Source organism: Ischnura elegans, chromosome 9 (assembly GCF_921293095.1).
Source record: "Ischnura elegans chromosome 9, ioIscEleg1.1, whole genome shotgun sequence".
In the NCBI taxonomy this organism is placed as follows: domain Eukaryota; kingdom Metazoa; phylum Arthropoda; class Insecta; order Odonata; family Coenagrionidae; genus Ischnura; species Ischnura elegans.
Window position 1 is genome coordinate 50,791,363 of NC_060254.1, and position 22,197 is coordinate 50,813,559.

At 39.4% G+C, this 22,197-nt stretch overlaps 1 protein-coding gene across 1 annotated transcript in view; it reads left to right on the plus strand.

Annotated features, from left to right (window-relative positions):
• The first annotated feature begins 1,157 nt into the window (after nt 1-1,157).
• The window catches only part of LOC124165665 (lachesin-like), a 327,508-nt gene continuing 306,468 nt past the window's right edge, over nt 1,158-22,197 (plus strand). Inside the window, exon 1 of the mRNA XM_046543146.1 lies at nt 1,158-2,732. Within this exon, the coding sequence (XP_046399102.1) occupies nt 2,627-2,732 (106 nt within the window). The 5' untranslated portion in view covers nt 1,158-2,626. The remainder of the gene's footprint in view (nt 2,733-22,197) is intronic.

The following is a 22,197-nucleotide window of genomic DNA, read 5'->3' on the forward strand; positions in this document are numbered from 1 at the left end:
TGGAAATATTGCTCATTTTGGGTCTATGCCTTATTTTTCTGGATCTTAGACCAGTGTGGGACGAGACATCTCCGCATTTGAACGCATCTAGAATGAATTGGAGGTGAAACGGCCTCGACGGGGTACAGCTCTATGGGGCGCGGGAGTCTGGAAAAGGCATAAACGGGTAGGGGTAGAGGAGGTTCGTGTTGAGGTCGGGGACCGCGGAGCGTCGCCACCGTCGCCGATTCTTGGAAGAGAGAGGGTGGAAGGGGAGGAGAGCCACCCCTGACTACGGGGTTGAAATTAAAGATGCCGGATGAGGTGTATGTGCAGCATGATAGCGAAAAGCATCGGGCTGCAGCAGCTCGATAACGATGCATTGCAGGAGAAAGGAGGTCCTCTTCAATTCTTCTTACTATCACCTGAGTAGCGCAGGTTCAATAGTGGGTAGCGGTGGGAAATCTTTCGATGGCTATCTTTCACGTACACAGTGTTTTTGTGGAGAGTCAGTGAGTGCAGCACGAGTAGTTCCTCGTAGTTCCTCATTCTTCAGATGGGTCGCTTGGTCTCTCTCCTAGTCCGTCTTTCTTTTATAAAAGCAAAAGCTGAGCCTCTCTCATCTCTTCTACCCAGCCATCCATTGCGATAATATTGGAACTGTCCTCACGGTATAATACGTCGTCACTCGCAAAATGCCCTAGAAAATCGGTTAAATTTCATGAGGTTATATTTCAGCTGTTGATACCTCTATTAGGTGAATTAGAATATCGTGCGAGAATTTAAAGTAGTCAGTAATATTATATAATTATTACTTTTTGATAGCAAGTTAGCAATCCACTGAACAAAAAACTTTGCTGCTAGAACGAATAGAATAGGTATGCGATGTGACCCTCTCGACCCGTCTCGAGAAGTCACAGATGCGCTGGGTACGAATAGTAAAAAGCGGCGCGAGGAAGTATTTTCTGGCAGGCCCATTCGCCACCCCCTTGCTTTGCAGACTGTTTGTGTTCGTGGAATTGAAAGGGGGGGAAGGTAGGAGGGGGGGATCGACGGTGGCGTGCGAATGTTTCGTCGCAAGGTGGGTGTAGGGGAGGGGGAGCGGAGGGGAAGGTGTTGGAGGGGTAAGAGAGGTTCACAAGCGAAGTCCCAATTTCAGTCAGTACGTCGGACGAACAGCTCAGAGTAGGGCGCCGATGCAGGAAAAGGACGAGGACATTTGACGGTGAAGACGCGAAACACGCTCCTCGCCTTCGCTTGCGGTCGTCGTGAGTTCAGACGCCTTCGGAACTGGATACGGAATTTGCGACGCCGGCGCTTACAATGGATAAGCGTTCCGCACCGAGATGGATATGAGCGGAAAAGGGGTGGCAGTGTATCGTTTCGCAGTCATCGCAGGGACATCAGTTGTTATCGAAGAAATTGTTTGGTTTCACAGCGACAAGGTGAAGAAACAACCGCGAATATTTGAGAAGTGGATTTAATAAGAATGGGATTGTATCGATTTATTTTTAATAATTAGACTGCACTCATTTACGCTCCCTCATGACTGTTATACAGGAATAATTTACTTCTCCAGCATACTTGGGACTCATTTTGGATGCTCGAACGGATGGTGAAAGTGATGTGTTCCTATAGTGTCGTCAGTGTTTCGTGAGTGATTGATAAATTCCCCATAAAATAGTTTTTCTTTTGCGTACCACATTTTCAAGTTATCATTGTAGATCCCTGTATTTTGTTTGCGTGACACCTTCCGGTACTTAAACTCGAGCGACCGAGGTAAATATATCGACGATAGAAGAAAGTGGGACACATTGTTCTCTCTTATCAGAAATACCTCATATTAGGATCGTTGGATTATTGTTGCATTTTCAAATATTCTCGCCAGTGAAATTACCTCGACTGAGTTCTGTGAAATGTTTTCAGGTAGATGATCTAAAAATGCAGTAACAAGAAGGTAGGTTGAGTGGAGACCTTGGATCACAGTCCTTCGTTTACATTTTGCTGCGAGACTTGGCGTCCTGCCACGTAAGGAGTGCAAAGGAAACAAACCCTGGAGAGATTTCTCCTCGATAATGGTCGGAAAACTCTCTCACGTTTGAGTGAAAGTGCTGAAGAAATATGGAATCGACACCATATCCTTTTAGGAAGCTGGGAAATAAATATTGGAGGCATTAAAAATCGTCCCATTTTCAAGAAAAAAGAATACATTCTCCAAATATCAACCCACGAGGGATATTCTTTTCCGCAGATTACTATGAACCTACGTTTTCAAACCTCCTAGACTTGTTTCATTCCCTCAGGCTTCGTTTTTTTCTTGTCAAACAAATCGAAGTTGAGTCTGAGAAACTAAGATTTTATGAGGGACTCTTTGAGCTTCAGGCAACAATCACCCCTATCAAAATTTTGTGCACGTCTTTCCTCACTGTGAACAGTATGCGAAACCCCATATTCTTCCTCGTGCCTCATACGTGTATTTGGTGATATCCCCTGAATCCAGCCTTTTATTTTCCATTCTTAATGATGGTATTCTCCATTGGAAATCCGAGAATGTGATCTTGGGCAATGCTCCCGTGTGCATTCCTTCGTTTTCGTCGTTGTGTGCAATAGGAATAGAAGCTCCCCCGGACGCAGTTAGGAGCGTCGGATGGTCATGTCGGTTGGCGGCGGCCGGAGGCGTCTTGTGCATGGGGGGCGTCGCGACGGCCGGACCCTTCTCGCCACGCTGCACCTCATTTCACTCTTCTGCCAAGGTGAGTGCCTCAATTTCTTATTTATATTCGGACCCGCGCTCTTCTGCTTTGGCCATGTGTCTGCAGTGTAGATCAGTGGCGCCGACTCCATGGGGATTGAGGGGGCCCGAGCCCCCTCAAAATTTCCTAATGGGTGTGAGGAAAAAATGTGTCAGGCTTGTCGATTTTCCCCGGAGTGTCTAGATATCGAGATTCGAATTATAAGGGTTCTAATGTTTATCATTGGACTCTTCTAAAATGCTTAAAAAACTTAAAACTCACTACTTATAAAATTTCCCGTAGAGAGATCCCCGGTTTGGGCCCCCCCAATATTTTTTGTAAATCGGCGTACCTGATGTGATCTTTGTGGCTTTATGAAAATGTGACTTCTATTGAGAGATAATTAGAAAAGAGGTCTGTATGTTAAAACATCATACGACGTATTATATAGATAAAATAATTATTAATTTTTCAAGTACCTTGGCGAATCCTTCATGACCAGAATCCTGAATCAATATCACTTATTTGGCACATAGGCACATTCGAACGTCGCGGTGCTCCGTCCATAGGATCAAAATGCGACTGAAGAACTATTTGTAATAATTCATTGTTTTTCGATTAGTTGCGTGAATGCCTGATGTTCAGAGTAAATACGAAGTGCGAAAATGAATTCACGAGAAAGTTTCTGCATGGTTGTTGCTTTTAACTCTTCAGCATCTGTTCATGTATTCTTTCGAGCTGTTATGAACCCATGAACCAATTTGAGTATCTATCGAGGGTGGGTATTCATAATGTTAAAGTAAATACTTCAATGGATTCCAATCAATTTTGCAGAATGCCATTTCTTTTCAGTCATCTTGGCTGTCATTTGAGAGTGGAACCTCGGGCATATGTGCTGCAGTAAACTTCTCTCTCCCTGGGAAATACGTTTCGTGTGGATCGGGGTGAAACAGGCTGGGGAGTAGTCGAGAGGTGGCTCACCCGTCGTGAGTCAAGGGAAGCGGTTTTTGTGTCCTCCACCTCGAAGAATGGATTTCCTCGGAGAGGATTCAGTCGGCCTCTGCTGGAAGAGCGGATCTTATCGCCTTGTGCTTGTCAGCCGACTCAGCTTATTTTGACGGCTCCTGGCAATACTCGCTCCGTGTAAGCTCTTCACACCAGATATGCAATTTCAAGGGCTATGTTCGCCCATTAATTCCCAACGTCGCGTCGCTCTTACCCGGGTCATATTGCCCTAGTTGGTTATTTTTTTATTGACCGGTCGTTGGTAGTCTTTATGTTCTCAACGTGATTTCAACTTTATCGAAGTTCTTTTCGTCCTTAGCAAACGGCTTTGCTCTAATATTTAGCTATCTGAATAAATTCAGGTATTTTTTGGTGTAAAGTATGTTGAACAGGTTTTTTTTATAGAATTAGTCACCACCTTCACTATCACATCACTCTTTATGCATTCATGAATTATTTCTTGGAGTATAGGCCTCTCACTATTTTTTACTAAAAATTAACATGCAAGGCGAACATTTTGGAACTTTATCGTACCATTATTGAGACTTACGTGCAAATAGTTGATTCCGGATAAATAATTTTATTAGGATTTTCAAAGAATCAAATAGTCTCTCGAAGGCCGTAGGTTCAGCGGTTATCTTATACTCTACGAGGTGGTGCAAGGAAAGTTGAATTGGATGTCAATGAAGTAACTAAGTTGTCCTTGACCATGCAGTTGCATTCGCTTTAATATCGCTTTTATTTTGGGTAAATTGTGAAAATTCTTATATTCTCAAAGTTCTTCAAAATGATATCAACATCACTAGACGAAAAGGGTATGTTGCTACCATTACACATCTTCTGCATAAATATTTTACAATAACAGTTGCCTGGCACCGCATTTGTAATATATGAAACTAGCATCAGATATGCGTAATACCGAGGAACAAGTAAATTGTGCAGTAATTATAATTTCAGTAACTTCTTAGTGTCACTAGATCAATTATTTTCGGGTATCCTCATGAATTTCTTCTTATGGTGTGGTGGCGCTTTTTGTACGAATGTGGTTGAATTTCGAAGTTTATGATTTTATTATGTCCTACGATGTTAGTGCCCTCCGATCTCATTGCTGGGTGTGCAAAAAAGCATTGCTTTATGAAAAAAGAGAAAAATTAAGAATAAAATAATGCATTGTTTCAATTTGCACTGCAATTTCATTTGAAATAGGGAAAAAGTATTAAAGAAATTCACGAGAATGGTAGCACAAAAAAATTCAAAATGTAAAATTATCAATTTAAAAGAAGGAAAACATTGAATATAAACAGCAACTGTCATTTTATTAGTGCATTGGATTTTTACTGAAGAAATGCTTTAGTACTATGTAAAAATTTTGGATTCAAGTTCCTATTTTTCACAAAAATCACCTTCCATGTGTGCTATTTTTCATGTGCTATTGAAAGCTGGTTGGAGTGAGCCAAGGCTCACCGGCATAGCAAGGATATCCAGGATAGCTAGGATAAGGTCACACGGTGATATCACACCCCAATAATTTCCAAGTTCTTACGAGTCCATTTGTACGGCCTTAGGACGAATAGTTCAGTTTTTTGTCGTCACCCATTTCGACTATCCTGGCTTTATCCTGTGGTGTAAATGCAAGGCAGTAGACTTATTAGGCTCCCATTGCTTCCTTGATACCACGCGGTGTTTGGTTGTGATCTATTACCTTACTACATGCAATCATCGGTAGAAACTTCTTATTTAAAATGAATACGTAGAATGAATAAACCCCCGAACTTCGAGTCGTCTGTGAAGGATCTTGGCGTACTAATTGATTCTAAACTCAATTTCTCCGAGCACATACAAACATTCAAACCTAAACCCATGTCTCTTTTAGGCCTGCTATAACGATACTTGGAAATTAAATATCCACAGTCTCTTTGTTGTTATTTTTCAATTATTGTCCTCCTTGTGATAACCTATTGCTCTCCTATTTAGGCGATATCAGCTCCGTGAAATCTCGCTGCCTTTAAATCTCTTACCAAATCCTTCTCAAGAGTAGTAAAATATAGAGTTCCTCACCTGCGTAATATGCCCTTGTAACAGCATTCTCTCTTCTCTCTCCATCCACAATCTTGCTTTTCTAGGCCTTAAAAGTGACCTTAAATTAATCTTTAATATCCTCAACTCAATCACCAACTACTCTGAACTCATTTCATTTCTTAATTTCCGAGTGCCATCCCTAATCCCACCCACTCCATATGTCACATATCAGTTATAGATTATCATTTCACCTACGCTCACTTTTACTCTCAATCTGGAAGATGATTTTGCAGATTTAGATGATCGCATTTTTTTGTTGACGATAAGATTTCCCTATCACCTGCTAAATGACATTATTATTCTTTGGAGAAATGAATCCGAATCCACAATGTGTATGTTTGATATCAAAAGAGAAATCTTTGCATCATTCTTCTCTTAGAATGGTCTTTCATTTCTTTAGGAACGTTAATTCGGATTCAGTAGTCGTAGCCCGCATCGCGCTAATGACAATCGGGATTCTCAATATTTCCCTTCCGCTCATTACCACGGAGGCGACAGTGAGCTCCTTAACGTGGCGGTGCGGCCTTCCTTACCCCTTCCCTTCATCTCCCTGGCGGAGTAAAAGTCTCTTATTTATAAGTCTGGGCCCAGGAGTTTGTTCTCGTGGGCTCGCCCTGAGTTCCACTTCCGTTGTAGATGGCGGGCGTTTGCTTATGGCATTTAACCTCACGTAGATTATTTCCATAATTTATTAATGGTATTATTACCATTTTCCATATAACTTTATTGTGATGTATGAACGTAATTATTTGAGCTCTCCGTTAGAATCTTAAATCTGAATTTTGGGGTCTTAAAACAAGTTGTTTATTGCCATATTACCTCCGCTTTGATGATTTGTGAAGATCACAAATTCACCATCCTTTGACTAGAATGATCCAAAGATTTCTCTTAAGACACCAACCATGTACAGTGTGAATTCGTCTTCATTTTTAATATTTAAAAAATGAAGTAAATTACAGGAAAGGCTATTCGTAAACAAGAGAATTGTGGTCATCAAAGTGTAGAACAAATATTGGTCCAGGAAAATTATAAGACTTATTAAAAATATATTTTATAAGAAGCAATTCAGTACATTCGTGGTTGCAGTTGATGATATAAGGTTGTTGAACTCCTTTCTTCGAATAGAAGTTGCTGCCTACAGGAATGGAGAAACCCATATTGTTGAACAACTATGCTTGAGTGCTGTTAACAGGGTATATCGCTCGTGGAAAGACGACTCGGGTATGTTTCGAGCGGAGTTTGCGCTGGGAGTATGATGGACGTCGTCAAACACCTCGAGGTATTCATGGGGCACGCTTAGCTTGGAGCCGGGGAGGTTACAGAATTGTATAGTGAGGATATTGACATTTTTCGTTCACAATAACTGCGAGAATCACGAGGAAAATTCTGGTGCACAATATTAAATAGTCTTTATAGGATAAAGGATATTAATTTTATTATTTGATGCAGCAAACAAGATCACATAAAGGTAAAATTATGTTTTTTTTTGTGGAATAAACTTTCATACTTTCTAAGGTAAAATTTATTCCTGCAGTCATGAGTAAATTATCCATTGGTATGCAAAAAATCGCTTTTGATCATCAAAACAATTTTCCTGAGCCTATTACCTTCTGTGAATACAGTAATACCTATCCAGATGTAAGCCTATTTCTACCGATGGGCTAAAATCTGGATACTTTTTCATTTGATTCATTTTTGTAAGGGCTCGCTTGATAATCCAGATCTAAGCCTCTTACTATCTCTTTCATCGCTACCCCTCTTTTCCCTGCTACAGATTCACCTGTTAGCTTCTCTTCACTCCCGATCTTCCAGTCTATTCATTCCGGCACGCGCCCAAGTGAAGTGAGGGCAAGAGTTGGTGGAAGGGTATTTTGATTTTATGCTTCTGGTTTTTACCAAAGAAGTGGCGTACGAGTGGCAGCTTTTGTTATTCGAACCAAGCACCGACTGGGAAGCAACGTCTTTTGGACAACATAATTCAATAGATGTAGGTTAGGCATGTGTAATATATGTTTATTAAGTATTTTTCAAGCTGTATATATTAAAAAAAAAAGATTTGGTAGAATTTGTTAAAATTCGTCGCCCTCGGTGGCAGGGGGGAATAAGTCTTCGCCTACCATACCGAAGGTCGCGGGCTCGAGTCCCGCCTGGATAGGTTGCCCCTTCCAGGACATGGGCGTGTGTGATCGTCTGTTGATGATTGTTGAAAATCCCGATTTAAAGGCCACATTGTGCTGTTTTCGGGGGTAATTGAAATAAAAAAAATGTGGCCTCATAAAGACTATTGTGTTAGAGTTGTGCTCTACACTTTCGTATAGGATGAACACGTAGACGACGTACAGCTGTTCCGGGTTGTCTAAAACTTACGCTAACCCGCCACGTGACAATGAGCATACGAGTATTAATACTTATTGGTGTTGGCGTAATGTAGTTTTTGCGTGAAATAAGACACTTTAGTTTGAACTGGCAATGTAATTTCAGAACATGCATTAATTGCACAAGGCATTATTTTTTCCTCTTTATTGCTAATATTTTCGCGACATTGTAAAGAATCATTTTTCTGCATTTAAATTGTACCATGATGATAGCGATATAATTCATTTAATCTTTCCGTTAGTATTACGCTAGAGTCCACTTCGTGAAAAATATAATTTCATATCGGTATAGACTAATATTAAGCTGATTGCAGTGGAGATTCATGGCAGGAAATGCGAGAAAACTTGGTTAACGTGACAACTTTGAGTTGTTCAGCACGGTAAGGTATTCTATTCATTTTTCGCTATTTCAACTACTTGTCATCTACTACCATTCAAACTACAAGAAACATTGTTGCAAATATTATACGAATATGAATGCTCTCCTTCTAGGTATACGTTAGAAGTTCAAATACAATGGCACACATTATACATATAATTATACTTGTGTTATGAATGCATCGGAAGACATTTCTGCTTGAATTTAAAACCTTGTAAGTGGATGTATGGTAAATATTTTGAATTGCCCGCTGAGTTATCACTTAAAATTTGAAGTTGGCTTTTTGAAAATTTGTGAGAATAGAGAACCAGAGCTTCAATTCATTGATTATTTACGTTTTGTCGTGTGGTATTTTTTTCCTGAATCTCTTTGATCTCTTCGACTGTTTTCGGTATCTGCATTTCAAACATTATTTATTCATCATTTTTTTGGATTGACACCTTGGTATGTATTGCTATATACTCAAGAGTTTTAAACTTTCGTGCAATCAGTAATCCTTTTTTTTAGTATTGTGGCCATTTTCTTCTTGGATAGGAAGATATAAAAGCTTCTAAGGTCCCAAGGATGTAAATACTATTGATATAGTGAATGTGCATGTGAAATAGTGCTCCATATTTATGCTCATGAACACATAATGGTATCATAAAAGGTGAAAAATATTAATTTATCACCCTGATGCTGTATCATTATTATATAGATGTTTTTTTACACGTTTTGGATCCAACCGAGTAAAATTTCAATATAAGCGCCTCTTGAAATGTATACAGATTGATATCTTTTGTGCGAAGCCTTAGAACTCAACAAGAGGTGAGCCAAAATAAGAAGCACTAGATGTTAACCGATGATTTGTGCAACGGTTTACAACGCAGTCAAAACTCTAAAAGCGAGTGATAAAATCTTGTAATTAGTATCCAGGGCCCCACTTATGGTGACGTCACTACCTGGGTCTTATGCTTTGCTAAGGTCCTCTCTCTCCTTCTCATATTTTTAGAGTTCACGGTGCGTCGCGGTGAGGCAAACCCGGTTGGAGAGCAAATGGAATTCACTCAATACATTCAATGTCTCACCCCAAGTTATACTTCTTTATTTTTTACAAATTCCCCGTAATCAGCACATGACAGCCTTTGCATCAGGGATTCCAAAATTAGCTATGAACAGCTTAAATATTAGGGCGGGCCGAAAAGAGTGGAATTCGTTCGATCAAAAATATGTATGCCTTGCAAGTTGTGTACTAGCCGTATAAATGGCATAAAATACAATGCCTACCTGATAATATCTTTACACTGCGATAACACCATAAAGTTTTATATTTTTGTGAAAAACATTGAAATTTCAAGATGCATTAATTTTATGCTATTATATTAAGTTATAACATACATTTACAAAAATGTAATTTTATGAATAATTTCGACTAATCTCGGACCGTAGAAATGATTTTTAAAATTTTTAAATTTTTACGAGAATCACCATTTTTTTTTACCCCAATTGCGCTATCTAAAATTTGTGAATCGTAGATCTATTATTTAATATTATTGATACTGGACATAAAAAGAATCTTTTAAAATGCATATTTTTTCGTATGACATAATATGAAATATTTTTTTAAATATTAAAATTGCATTTTTTTTTCAGAAAAATATAAAACTATATGGCGTTAGCGCAGTCTAAAGATATTATCCGATAGACCTAATATTTTACTGCATTTATTCTATTGCTAGTATACAACTTTTAAGAAATACACGTTTTTGATCGGACGAATTTGACGTTTTTCGGCCCACCCTAGTAAGCATCCATGCCCAGGATAGGTAACAACTACCCATGGGACACCTGAATGGGAATATTATGTAATAAAACTTGTTTGATCTGATAACAGGGTAAATGCTTTAAAGGAAATCGTAATTTTTATAAACAAAAAAGTATTTTACTGTAAATAATTTTAGTAAAATCACATTCAGTCCCTGTTGTTCAACAGTCGTTAGTGATACGGTTTATTCCGAATGAAAATCCACTATTCCATGGCTTTTTATTAGATCAAGGGGTTTTGTCAACGTTGCAAAAGTGTCGGCCTGGTGGCAGCCACCCCTTTTGTCCCTCGTTGCTTCCACAGGGGAAGGAGAGGCTAAAGGTAGGGGTGTCAGTCCCTTCCGCTGCGGCGAAGAATATTCTTTATTCAGTCGTTGAAGCGAGCGCCATCCCCCAAACCTCCTCCCGTCCATCCCACCAATAAAGCCCACCGAATTTGTGTACCCGAGCATTTTTTGCCGTCCCGAACCCTACACCACCCCCACCCACTTGTATCGGCGTTCTCCCCCTTCTGCCAGTCCCACCGCCTACCCTTCCCCTCCGCCCTCCTCTGTAGCCCTCCCCTCCACGCTATATCCTTTCATCTCCCTTGCACACCTTGCCCGCTCTGCGCCACCGATGCTGCTCTTTGCTGGAGATACTGTCGGTGGGCACTTCTCCCTGCATTCAGACTGCGAAGAGGGGCAAACGGGCCTAGCGTGAACTTTTCATACTCCGTCCAGTTCATCGATATTGATTATTTTCTTCCAAATAATACGGCGTAACTCGTATAAAAATAAATAACTCGTTACGGTTAACTAGCTTTTGGTACAGGGAAGAGAAAGTGGTTACACAGAGCTTTTGATGGGGTATCGGTAACATAGTGTTTTAAAAAGGAAGGATGAAGAGAGTTTAGTTTTGGAATATTTTGCTGGTACATTAATTATACGTTATAAATGGTCAATTATCGTCTATATTAATACTAATATTGATAAATATTTGAATGTGATTCTTCACTTTGGTTCGTCGTGAGTGCATAAATTTTAATAGTTATAAATGTCATTTTTTTGTTTAAACGTGTAGCTCTTAAGTGGTGTATGTGCCAAAGCTGACTTAGATCAGAATAAGGAGGAGGTAAAGGAACAGTGTTAATTGAGAATGGACATTGGTCTAAAATTAAAAAGAGTCACGGCATTTTATTTCTGCGTAATGCATCAGGAAAAAGTTTTTATCGCATTGCTCTCCAATTGAAAATCCAGAATCTGCATTAGCTTTTCCTTTTAATACAGGCATCTTGCTCTGTTTCACGTATTAAGTCGGGGATTTACCGAGAAAAATGCTCGGTACCTTTGTTTTTCCAGCTCACATTAAGGTATTCTACCATCTTTTCCCTGTCATATCAAGCATTTAATACCTACACTCCAGGAGTTAACTGCTACCGACTCATGCAGACATGGAAGGCAGTAACCAGTACAGTGTATTTTTCATTACACAATACTTTCATACATTTTTCTATAACACGCCATTTTTGAGTTTTTATAACTGTCTTTAATAAGTCAACTTAACGTTCGATTGTGGATAACTCGCTGTACGATGAAGAAAGATAAGTAAAGTTTACGATACGAAGGATAATTATTAATCATTATTTGGTGACAAGTCCTGAATTCCCTATGAACTCAACAAAAGAAATTGAGTAAAGTTTGACTGAAAAATCTTATGGAAGGAAAATGTAATTTTGATTGACTCAACCGTTGCATTGTTTACAACTTGAACTGTTAATTTCTTTCCATAGCTGCCTGTGTCGGAAGCAAGTAACTCCTACGCGTAACCGTACGTATTCAATTACCAGTCTCTATCTGTTCATGGCTAACATTTAATGAGACCCGCTGTTTAGGCAACTGCTACAAAGTTTAGCTGGGTCATGATTATAAGCCATTTTGACGTTGAATTTGTGATGAAGCGAAAGACATGCATATCCAAAAGCCATATGTGCTCATTTCAATGCTTACTTTGCATACTCTGCAACGGGGCAAAATCGTTCAAATCACGCTGCTGATTTTATAAACGATAAACGATGTTATTTGGGCCCTGAACCCTCAACGTCAGCTCAGGAATATCTGTAATTGGCGTTGAAAAAATACTAATAATAATTGAAATTTCGTTTAAATGTGATGGTTTTACATATTCAGTTATGGCGCCTATAAAATGATAGCTTTTCCAATTATAAATAATGGATGCAATTTTACTTTTTTTGTATCTGAACTTACCCCCGCTATCTTGTTGCAAGCATATAGTTCTTCAGGTCAAGATTTTTTTCTTATTTTCGAATTCAAGTCTATACCTTACCGCGTAAAAAATAATTTCCATCCATATCACGTAAAATGAATCAGAAAACAATATTTTATGAATCTTTGAGTGCATCACTTTGGGTTGAAAGCAGTGAAAAGATAGACTTTTTGGCCTTAAATTTATGTATGGTATGCTAAATATTGTAAAAAGGCGAAGATTTTGCTTGATATGAAAAACATTTTATGTTATCCAAAGCTTAATAATATGGATATATTTATTTTAATACAGATTTTATAGAAAAGCTTTTATTAGAAAGGGTGCAGATATATTAAATGAATAAAGTAATCTTCATTTCCCTGGGTTAACCTTCTCATGCTCATGGTGAGACATTTCTATGCGTGAGCTCTGCCGATTATATTTTGTTTTATCTTTTGACTAGTTTCACCCACTGGCGGTATACCACCTGCGCTATTGTATGGACGTACCCGAGTTTGCCTCAAATCAATGAAACTATTGGCATATACAGTAAAATATTTGTAAAATTTTAAAATGTTCTGACCTTGAACCAAAGGAAATAAAAAGGCAGAAGCTTGGAATTTGCGTTGCTGTACCGATTCCGCTAACCCTCACTCACCCATATCTCCTTCACCCCGTCCACTTTTGTGGTCCTTTCACCCTTCCGATCCTGGTCGGACACTGAAAGCAAATCATTATCGATCGCCATCCTCTTATCCCAATGCATCACCTATCCATCCTCATCTACTTCCCTATAACTATATATCTGCTATACCTATCTGCCTTTCTTCATTTATCCTCTTGTTAGCTAATCGTCAACGCTACCATTCTCGGCTACCAATTTTAGCTCTTTGGGACAGAAGCAATGGAGTTAAATCAACGTGATTGAAATGCGTGGGAGAGTAAATATTTGGTAGGTTGTTCATTAGATTACAGAGCATTTATTCTTGCAATGATTTTAACACATCCCAGGTACAAAAAGAAGACTTTTGGGCTGGATAAGTATAGAGAATTAAATTATTTCCCATTCGTCATGAAAGCAATTGTTTTAATTAGATAAGCTTCGCAATGTTAGAATGGCTTATCAAATGCTTATTAAGACAAATTTATGGAGAACCACAGTTACTTAAAAATTTCTTCTGAATTTTATTTATAAAGACCTCTGAACGCCATTATAGGTGTTATAAGTAGGGATGGGTCGAATAGCAGATTTCTCGAATTCGAATATCAAATCATTGCTCGAATATTCGAATATCTCGAATTTCGAATACCTCGAATACTAAACGATGAATGCAGGAATGTTTGACTAGGTCGCCTATGCAGCAGGAAACCCAAGATTTTGGCGAGTAATTGTGATTTCCTTTAAAGGATTCAAACAGGAATTTAGCAGATTGATGGAATATTTTAATTTTATGTAAACAATAGGGTAGTTTCCTTCACTAAAGGAAACGAAAGGCATTGATTGTGATTCGGTACCCACCATTAGTGTATTAATAATATACAAATTATTTGGTTTTAGAAATACCGGTTTATACGAATGGCAATGGTCAATTTTATCCTCATTTGAAAAAGGCCAGATTGGCGCCCATGCGATGCCACTCCACGTGACGTCACAGTGACCTTGTTTCTATATGAGTAGATAGGAGTTTTACACCGTCTGAGATTAGCAATGAATGCATGAGGCACAGAGCTCAGGGAAACATGGTCTTAATAATCACCTATTAACACTGCCTAAGGTCGGAAAGTTTCCTTCGTTTGATGAGGTATTAATAATCCTTATTTAAGCCAACCGCTACCAGCTAGCATGGTACTCAGCTACCTGCTAGCATCCTGCGTCGTATCAGCGCTCAGAACCTCGCCCCAAGATCACCTCACTCGCGGCAACGGGAAGCAGAACAACGTCACGCAGAGTTTTTCCCGGCATTCATACTTACCCGTCGCGTTTTCGCGCGCTTGAAAATTTTCACTTTTCATTTAATCGCGAAAAATAGATATCGTCATTTAAAAATCTAAAAGCGTTAAATACGTACTCCAGGAGTAATAATCTTTCGATTTAGGCAATAAAAAAATAATAGGAAACCCCCTATTTGAGCATTACGCCAAAATGCTAAGCCTCCGTCGTATTTCTTTGTCTTTCCGGCATTTATTTTCCAGCGTAAAATGCTTAAATAAACTCAGAAATATGTCGTGTTTGGTCGTTTATTCTTTTTTAAATTACGCGTACATTACTAATATTTCAATCCAATAAAAGTGTAATATCAATTGCCGAAAGTCATTGTTAGACAACTTTTGGGCTAGTAGATGACTCATGCAGCAGTTGACTTCCAGAAATGGGGAACTTCGAAGCAGGTCGCCAGAAAAAGGTCAGTGGGTGAGTTGAGGGGGGAGGGCGTGAGACACGTTTTTATTGTTCTCGTGTAATTTGATATTTTTTCGAAGCTAAGGACTTCGTAATACTATCTCTGCGCGAGCTGGGACCTCTTGTTTGATTTTGGAGAAGAGGAAATCGTCGGAGGGGGTGGGGCGAACGCTGAATGGAGGGGGATTGCAGATCGTGGGAAATGCGCCAATGTCACTATCCCACGGCCCTGAGTAGATGCGGGAAAATGGTCAGTGGGGGAGAAAGAGTGAAGGGTAAAACGCGATTCTATTATTTTCCGGTAACTTGATATTTTTTCGAAGCTAAGGTCTTCGTAATACGATCCCTGCGCGAGCTGGGACCTTTTGTTTGATTTCGGAGAAGAGGAAATCGTCAGATTGGGTGGGGTGAATGCTGAATGGAGGGGGATAGCGGATCGTGGGAAATGCACCAATGTTGCTATCCCACGGCATTGAGGCTCTCCTGATGGGGGACACCTGGGATTTTCGGATTTTTTTTCACCCGATCAATTTCGGTTCCCCACGTCGAACTTTTTTCACCGCTCGAACCCGCGAATTTCATGTATTTCGTCAGCTTGCCTAAAACGGCGCTGCATGCACTAAACGACTAGAGTTCTCTTAATGTTTCTGAGTCAACTACCAAAGACGTGCGAGCGACAGTGTATGTATTCAAAGTATTCGAAATTCAAAGTATTCGAGGTATTCGAGACGGTATCTTTGGCATAACTATTCGAGATCTCGAATATCGAATACTTTCTAGTATTCGAGGTATTCGAGTATTCGCGGGTACTATTCGCACATCTCTAGTTATAAGCATTGAAATTGGTGTTATTATTTTAAGTATATTTTATATTTATTGAAAACAGCCTCGTTTTTGAAGTCTCGACAGTGTTCGTAATGAGCACACTTATCTTGTTTTCAGCTAATCACTTAATGCTGGTGAACAACTTTGGTCAGATATTTATTATGTATTTAAAAATATGTTGAAATTATTATTGCATTATATGCTGTAAATGATGCCAATTTTAGTTATGTTTTGCCAATATTTATGGTAACTTACTTATTGAGGTGATGTTGTCAGCTTGCAGCTGTGTGTTAAAAGTTTGACCATAGTATTTTTGCAGGCTCGAGGAGCTACTTCATCATCGCATCCCTGAGAACTTGTTGAAATTAGAAAACGGAATGAGTAATCAAAGTTATTTTCAGAGGCCATATTTTAGAGGCCATATTTTCAGAGGCCGATTTTTATTGAATATTGTATTCTTAGTGTTTCTCAGCAGATCTAGCTCTTTGGACTGAATAAGAATTTAGCTAATACAGACGCCAATGGAAGCCATCGGGAAAGAAAAAAGAGAATAGTATGCTCATATTTTTTGTAAATCCACTTCACCCTCCAGCAAAAGCTTTTCCGGCATGCTTCAACAGAAACGACATAAAAATCTCTCGTGATATTCAATGCCAAAATAAAGTACCTAGCACCTGCACTTTCGGCGAAACATGATTCTGCTGGAATTTCATGTACAATCGTAATGGAGTGTGCCGATAAACGATTGTCAGAATTATATCTGAAATTCGAATTTATAATGTTTATTATTTTTATCTCATACTAAAATTTCTAGGCACATGTATACGGAATTTTCATTTACCACGTACTTGCGGTGATTTTTTGTGAAAAAGTACTTATTTCCTGTGTTTCAGTGTCACCGAACATAACACATTCTCACGCATGAAACGCGTATTCATAGTCAGATCAAGGAATTGACATTCTTAAGTATCGTCTATTTAGTAACATTTTAACTTTTTCATTTTTTCACTGTGATTACTTCGCTCATATTGTAACAGCCTCAGCATCTAGATGCTCCAAATGAAGGGAATATATGCAATAACTGTGAAAGTTTTTTTTTATTGGACTCGTTTCTTCTGTGAACGCTGTCAAATCTTAGATTCCTTTTCAAAATTTTGACCTTACTCTCACCCTTAAAAATTCTCAAAAATTATTATCCCCATTATCTACTTTGCAAAGGTCAAAAACATTTGATATATTTTCGCTCTTCAGCTACATGTGATACCTCCTAAATAGCCTTTTGCTCAGTGAGGTACGAATTCCTTACATTTCTTACCTGCAGACACCTTTCCTTTACACTTCGTGTTTTACATAAATTGTAAAGAAGGTGGTTAGAAATAAAGCTTTCCCAAAAACTCTGTCGTACCTCCCGCGTAAGAAGCAGCTATTACTAAGGTTGTATGTTCATCCTTCTTCTTACGAAAATCGATTCTTGGCCTGTGCGGTATACAGGTATTTTTCACATCACAATGTCACACTCACTGAATTCCAAACAATCCCCTTCACTCTTGATCCAAAGCATTTCAAGTATTTGCTATGTTTCGGTATCACTGTTATCAGCAAATAAATTCTCTAGTTTCAACTCCTAATCGATAAAAGATTTAATCTAATTATACCCAACCGATGAATACTCTTGTAGATAAATCAAATGATGCAAAGTGAGGCGGTAAAATGCAAATGCTGTAGCAGGCAAAAATCGAAAGTCGATCGGCTAAAATCCATATTGATCAGTTTTATGAAAAAATTAAAGTCAACCTCTGTTGAATCTAAAATCGGTGTTAGATAATCGATTTTCCAATTCTTTATGCGAGAGCACGAATACTGCGATAGAGGATCCTCAACTCCACCTCCGCATGTGCTGTCAACCACCACGCATTTAAATGGTCGCAAAATAATTTATAAAAGTCGCCCCTCGCTTCGCTAACGGAGAAATTGATCTGGGTTTCACGGGAAAATTAAGTATAATTAGGGGGCTTCAACCGAAACTTGCATGGATGATGATGTGTCTTATAAAAATTTTTAGCTCTTCAATGCTATCCCTCGTAATTACAAAGATAATAATGCAAAATATTGTGAAAAAGTATCGCATTGCACTCATCACCGCGCCGCGGACACTTTTGAAAGCCGATTAAAATGCGACCAAAGTGGCAACAGAAATCAGCCTTTGGTGGGATTGAATGGGGCCTACCCTATGCAGTACCCTGGTGCGAGAGTATTCATTGCGCCGAGAGTGACATCTGCTATCATGGTATGCACTTAGGACCGCGTGGCACGTGATATCCGTGCTCTTATTCTCTCTCTGGAGTGATACTGAGTTGCAGGCGGTGGGTTTAACAAGAGCCTGCGTGGCGGCGGCGCTGACAAGTGGGCGCCCTTTGCGATTCACTTGATTTTGCCCCTTCTCATTGATTATGTAAGCCACGAATATTACAAAAGGGGATCCTCAAGTCGGCCTCTGAATGTGTTGAAACCCACTGCGCATTTTAATTGGTTTACAAGAGTCGCCACCGCGTCGCTGAAGGCCAAATTGATCCGAGTTTCAGGGGGAAATAAAGTACAATCAGGGGTTTTGAACGAAATTTATATTCATGATGATGAGTTCAATCATATTCTGTCTATTCTCAACTTTTCAACTCTATTGCCCGCAATTACAAGCATTGTACTGAAAAAAAATTCGATCGAATTGTACTCATCACCTAGTCCTGGACATTTTTGAAAGCAGATTAAAATGCGACCCAAGGTGCAACAGAAAACAGCCTTCTATGTGATGGAATTGGGCCTCCTTTATGCAGTCCTCTTGATGCAAGCAATAAATGAGTTGCTTGGGGAAAGTGTTGGCCTCAACACAAATGAGGAGGTAGTTTTGCACCACTGTCATCCTGTTCCGATACCCCCAATACCTCAAGCGAGGTATGAGGGCATTGGAATATAATACATTGGTGCCGACTTTCCCGTGTACCTAAATATCTGGTGGGTGAGTGATCTTTCAATCTAAGATGCTATCGTCAGGGTTGCATAGCGTTTTTTTCTGTAGAAATTTTGGTGCATTTTTACTAACTGAAAGACTGCTTTAAGGTAAAAAAGAATACAATTGTGGACAACATTTCTCAGTCATCAGAAGTACTGAAACACTTAAGCTTTAAATAGTAAATTGAACAGTTTAATTTGAATCATTGGCAAACACGTAAATATTTTCTTTCACTTTGTTTAAGGGTAAATTTGCTTTGCACGTCCCATGAGTCTCGCAATCCGAAGAAAGAAACGTCCGGTATGGTCTCCTCATGATAAATATTTACAGCGCGACGTCATTGGTCTGGGTAGATATTTTAACCAACTGCTTCATCCAAAGTGGATAGAAGTGAAATCCTGTTAACGTTCAAAGCCCGTGTTGCTAAGGCAGCACTTGCCTATAAGGGCAGTAGGTGGCGCACTGCTGTGCCTATTTCTGTTACCTTTTGCAGGGTCTTCGTCCTCGAAGTCTGATTGGCGGGATTGCGATTGGAATAGACAATGGAGGAAGCGTGTGGAGGCTGAAAGGATGTCCACGCTTTCCTGACCACCCTCCAGCTCTCTCTATTGGGTTTTAATCTAGTTCCAGATAAACCTTGTGAAGTTGGCTGCTCAAGTCGATTACCCGATATTCTCGCGTGGCTGCTGTTTCAAACCTTCGCTCCGAGCGCAATACCTTACGCCTAATGCCTTACTCCTGGATCAGCGTAGTTTTAAAGCTGTTAGAGATGCCGTACGCACGTAACGTAGGTATTCCCTTTCTAAATTTATTGGGAGAGATAGCGAATTTCCCTGCAAGTTTCGAGATATTATCCTCAATAGTGTTTCACTTAAGGTATGCATTAAAGTTTTAACGGTTTAATCTTCATTACCGCTTGCTTTGCCAACTTTTAAATCAACGTATGAGTTTTATTCCTAACGATTTTGTTTAAAAAAATCAAATTCGTCTCTTGAATTCAATAGATTTAAATGCTTCCACCTCATACCCGCATTTAGGCCTTGTCTCTCCATTCCTGAGAACCGGCTGTATAATTCATGCTCCACTTTTACTCATCCTAAAACTGCTTAACATCCTTAAACAAGCTTAAATTGTCAATTTTACTGGACAGAATTGATGCTGCACATTTATTTCGCAGCAAGTCAATTTGTTCAACCCACGAAGTAAAACATGTTTACGCCGTTGCCTAGTTTCCAGGGTATCTTTCCCTGATTTCCCATCATCCCCTTAAACCTATCCTCCACTCCTGCAACAACTTCTCCCCTCCTCGTAAAACTCCTTGTTAGTATCCTTCACTACAGCTATCCTCCTCAGGCAACTCCTTTTTAATTTCTTTCGATAATAATTCTTTTTCCACAGACCTAACTGCTTCCCTCCCTCTGGTCGTTAAACATCCTCTAACCTTTCGTTCACATCACATTTGCTAATGATATATTCTTCTCAATTCCAATGGAAATGTGAAGGTCACGTGAAGCCTGTCTTTGGGTTTGTTTTTGCTTGCTGGCGCTATCCCTTCTCCTTTTCTGCATTCATCGCCATCGCTATCGGAATACATTCAAAGAAGTATTTCTCATTTTAGGGATAATTTGGCGAACGACCGTACTGTCAGAGAATTCACTGTAGCTGTGATAAACTCCTTATAACCACCTTCATCTCTTATTCAGCCCTAAACCTGCTACTCTTTCAGTCGTCAATGGACTTTGCTGGTAAACAGAAAATCCGGAACTGTAACGAATTCTGATTTTTATCAATCATCGGTCCGCAATAACATCTCTGCATACCGGTGGAAATAAGCTAATATCCAAGCGAATTATTCACCCACATCAGCGCAAATAGAGTTTGAGCTATTTTGAAAGCTAAACTTTATAATAGAGGTATACTAGCTGGTTGTATATTCGGCTGAAAGAGGACATGGGTCCAACGAGGTATGTCGATTTTCGTCGACTATTTGATTAAAAAGGGAAATTTGGTACTCTGAAATGCAGCCTGCAAATGCCTACAACTAGAAATGGGAATTATATGTTCATTAAAAAGAAACATTTATTTACAGACTTTTGCGCCTGACTTTACTCGAATTCGATTGTTTCAACGAGGTCCATTAAAATATTCATATAATATTATCTCCGTAGACTTAACCATCACCTTAATTTTTTTCCTCCAGCGATTAAGAAACCTTGTTCTCGACCCTTTTTATTTCTGTATTTCGCCCAGAATCTCTTCGCGTTAAGTTGATGGCGGAAGAGATTAAATCCAAACATCTCAGAACCAATGAAGAGCGGAATTCTGTCTCCAATGGAAAAGAATAAAGGGAAAACTCGAAGAGGAATAGGTGTACCTCAGGGATACAAAGTTTCACCAGTCATCCCCCCTTGCGCTCCGTCATTTATTTCGGGAAACTTTATCTCCTCGCTGCTCCACTAAACGTGTTCCTTTTCACCGTGGATAACTTCTTGTTTCTTTTGAACTTGTATTTCAATGAGCTGCGACGATTCGATGACTATTTTGACAAGCTGTAATGACGTAACTTTAAATAACATACTCGATAGTTTTCATTCTTTGTGTGCTGGCATTCATTTGAATGGCAGATACGTTTTATATTCCAATCTTGTCTAAAATGCCCAACGGTGCCAGCTTGTGTATGATTATGATTAAGAATTTGCTGCGTTAAGTAAACGGTTGCCCTTGTCCAGTGTAAGAATTGGAGTCTCGTTCTTCGAATGGCTCTATCGGGAATGGTAACATTGAAAATGAAAAACGTTGGCGTTCAATAATATATAAATGCTCTGGAAATCAGTGGCGTAGCCAGGATTTTGAAATGGGTGGTTTACGGGAGATTTTGGGGCCCTTCCGAGGGGTCGAGGTATGTTGAGGCCATCTTACTCGTTTTTGACGCCTTTTTTAAAGGGTCAAGGGTGGGGTTTTAACCCGGAAACCCCTCCCCTCCGTGGCTAAGCCGCTGCTGGAAGTGACACTTCACTCAGTACGACTTAAATAACTCAGCGAATGAGAATCTTTAACTAAAAACTGTCACTTCACATTGATGAATATTAATTACTTCGATTTGTCCCTTTTAGGCTTCATTGGCTAATTCCCGAGGCCATTGGGCTCTCCAATCACTTAGTACGTGAGTGCTGCGCGATTTTCCTTAGTGCCTCGTCACAAACGCGGCACATAAATTTTCAATGGTGTAGTTGGTAATATGTTAGTAGTGAAGCGAATAGTTCCTCGATAACCAGTTTGATATTATGTCCTTTGAACATAAGACTTCATAATTTCTGGACGAGGTCAATCCTAGGATAAGGGTGGTGTCGAAATCAAATCATTGGTATGAA